The sequence below is a fragment of the Balaenoptera ricei genome, chromosome 10 (genome assembly GCF_028023285.1).
Source record: "Balaenoptera ricei isolate mBalRic1 chromosome 10, mBalRic1.hap2, whole genome shotgun sequence".
Classification (NCBI taxonomy): Eukaryota; Metazoa; Chordata; class Mammalia; order Artiodactyla; family Balaenopteridae; genus Balaenoptera; species Balaenoptera ricei.
In genome coordinates, this window is record NC_082648.1 from 17,871,586 (window position 1) to 17,874,460 (window position 2,875).

The window sequence follows — 2,875 nt, forward strand, 5'->3', positions numbered from 1 at the left end:
TTTTTTTTTTTTTTTTTTTTTTTTTGGAGGTTTTGTTTTGTTTTGTTTTTAATGGTACAGCAGAATCACCTCTTCTTTTAAAAAAAAAGTGATAAAGATAATTTTGGCAAATGTGCAACTATCACATCACAAAACTGGAAACAAGAAACTTTATAGGAAACCGATGAAGATGAGAAACTATAGGAAACTGAAAATGAGCAAAGCAAGATCTGTTTGTGGTAAAGGATATAAAGAACATAAAAATGTATATTCAAGGTCTTTCGTGGAACATTATAACCCATCAAATTAAGGTACCAATATTCTCTAACAAAAATTAACTGATCTGAGGAAGGGTAATGCAGAAGTATTCTAATGCAGTGCTGCCCAATAGAACTTTCTGTGATGATACAGAAATGTTTCATCATCTCTGTGCTAATACAGAATCCACTAGCCACATGAATACTCCCATTGTGGCTAATATAACTGAGGAACTGAATTTTTAACATGGCTTAAATTTAGCTGCTTTAAAAAGTGGCTACCAATTGAGCGGCATAGTTCTAATGCCTCATAGGTCAAAACCAGTGGTTTCTATGGGGGACTTCTCTAATTACTGTTGAGGGGTAGGGGGTTGGAGTAGAAAGAGAAGAAAGCTCTTAAGAGATCTACTTAGTCACTTACACAACACCTTACATTCGCCACAGCTTCCAGAATCAGTAGGTGGCACAACCTGCTGTAAGGGGTATGAGGGAAGGATTCTTGGGGAGACCTGAGTATGCCCTTCCAACTCCTGGCTCAAGCCAATGGCAGTAAAAGGCCTAGGATTTTGTCACTCAGATGGGGAGAGGACTATGGTTCCACACACAGAATCTGAGGCTTGGGCCACGCCTGGGGCATCTGTGCATGGAAATCGTCACTGTGGGGCTGGTAGGGAGCTGGAGGTGGGGCGCTCATTTTCGGACAGGGTTTCCAGAGCCAGAGGAGGATCTAGAGGTGGAAGGAGGACCTGCGGGCCCTTTCTGGCCACCTGCAGGCTGAACAGACCCTTTCTTTTTGGGGATTAAGGTCTTGTTCTTGCTCTTGAACACTTTGCTGGGATCCAGCTTGTTCACAAAGGAGTCGGTCTCTTCCGTGAGTAGGTTTGTGTTGTAGGTGATGGGTTTATACATGTTGAACCATTGCTTGGCCTGTGGGCTAATGCCATAGCTGGTGAAAGCATACTGCCACTGGGGCAGGCCCAGGTGGGTGATAAGCAGGCGATAATAGGCAGTAAAGGTATCTGTGAGAAAATGCCAGTATAATGCTCTGTCCAGGAACCAGATCTCAGTGTCTTGTGCTAATGCTGGTTTCCCTCTTTTGTAGACAAGGCAAACCTTCCCATTCCCGTTGCAAGGATCCAGCTCAAATATTACACTGCGAGAATCAAAGTGAGGCTTCTCTGGCTGGTTCTCACTAGCTTCTTGTGTATCGTCCTCCAGGTCTGCAAGAGTTGGTGCGTTAGGAAGTGAGTACAGGGAAGACTGGTTGAGTTGAGTCAGTTTTGAGATGCTGTTAATTGCCATGCTGCCCAATGGAATGGTATGTTCATCCAGCTTCACATTCCATGTCATGTGGAAGCCATTGGTCATCAGGTAAAAGTTCTTCAGATCCTCAGGCAGCACACAGTTATTTTTTTGTTCCCATGAAGAAATCATATGACGTTCAGCAGGTGCCTTTTCTATGATGGTCACCTCTGTCACACCTGGGGATGATTCGAGGATGCGGGTGACCCCCAAGGTCAGCTTCTCCAGGTGCGGCTTGTTGCTGCCCAGCAGCGGGGGCGGTGTCTCCTCCATGGCTCGCGTCCCAGCTCCGCGCGCGGTCGGAGGAGCGGCTGGGACAGGGCGGGGGAGCGGGGCGGCTGGGAGCCAGGGTAGCATTTTTAAAGGCAAGGTGAGGGAGGGGAGTTGCAGGGTATGTGATCAGCTCGTGCACAATTCTTTGATTGGTTGATGGTGAGGTAACTGGACAGTGTCACAAGGGTTAACATTATTAATTCTCAGACTCCAGTAGGTCTGGGGGCTACGTGTCCATGGTCATCATGTAGTCAACTTCTTCTATTTGGTGGAAGCTTTAGTATCTGTAAAACAACTCAGGAATGTGCACCAGATACTGTTATCTATGTATTTCAGGGAGGAACTAAAGATTCTGTGACTGCCATATGGCTGATTTACTGTTTATATTGTTACTAGTTCTCCTGGCCCAACTCCTTTCTCTGTCATTACATGTTCACCTCCTTTTAATCATTAATTCTTGAGCCAGGCTTTTGTGACTCGGGGGAGGGCTGAGAGACTACAGCTTTTCTACAAACAAGAGGCAGACAGAGGACATGGGGGAAGGGGTCTGTCCATGAATGCCCCACAGTATCCTGCTTGGTTACAATTGGAACAATTTACTGATGATTAAATAAGGTAATTCAGTGCTTTGAAATGTTCTGTTCTGTTAAAAGGACAAAGAAACTTAAGAGCATGCTTTAATATAGAAGGTTTTCTAAAAGCCTATGTCTTCAAGGGGTCTCTAATATCTGTCTCCACTGAAGAGCTTCAAACTGTATCACATATTTCTGTGTGCTGTGAATCTGGCTACTCAGCATTGACTGATTAATACTTTATTTTCAAATAGCCTTAAACTTTATTTTTAAAACAGAGTATAATGTTCCCATGGAATCTTGGCATTTTGAAGGAATAACTTGTGTGTTTAAAAATTTGCTTGGGGACATTTGAGGTATTAGGAAATAAAAAACCACATGGCATTTTGGCAAACCTATGTGACCAAACTGTATTTGTTCGATAAAAGACTTTGTTGCCTTATTCTAAAATGTTGAGTGCTCGATAGCTTCTGGACCTCAACGCGGTGGTGG

The 2,875-nt window shown here is 44.0% G+C and overlaps 1 protein-coding gene across 1 annotated transcript; it reads right to left on the minus strand.

The window, feature by feature from the left end:
• Positions 1–548: 548 nt before the first annotated feature.
• Positions 549–1,859, minus strand: LOC132372456 (tubulin polyglutamylase complex subunit 2). Its single transcript, XM_059934529.1, has one exon. The coding sequence runs from the start codon at positions 1,809–1,811 to the stop codon at positions 927–929; it is 885 nt and encodes a 294-aa protein (XP_059790512.1). The 5' UTR covers positions 1,812–1,859; the 3' UTR covers positions 549–926.
• Positions 1,860–2,875: the final 1,016 nt, after the last annotated feature.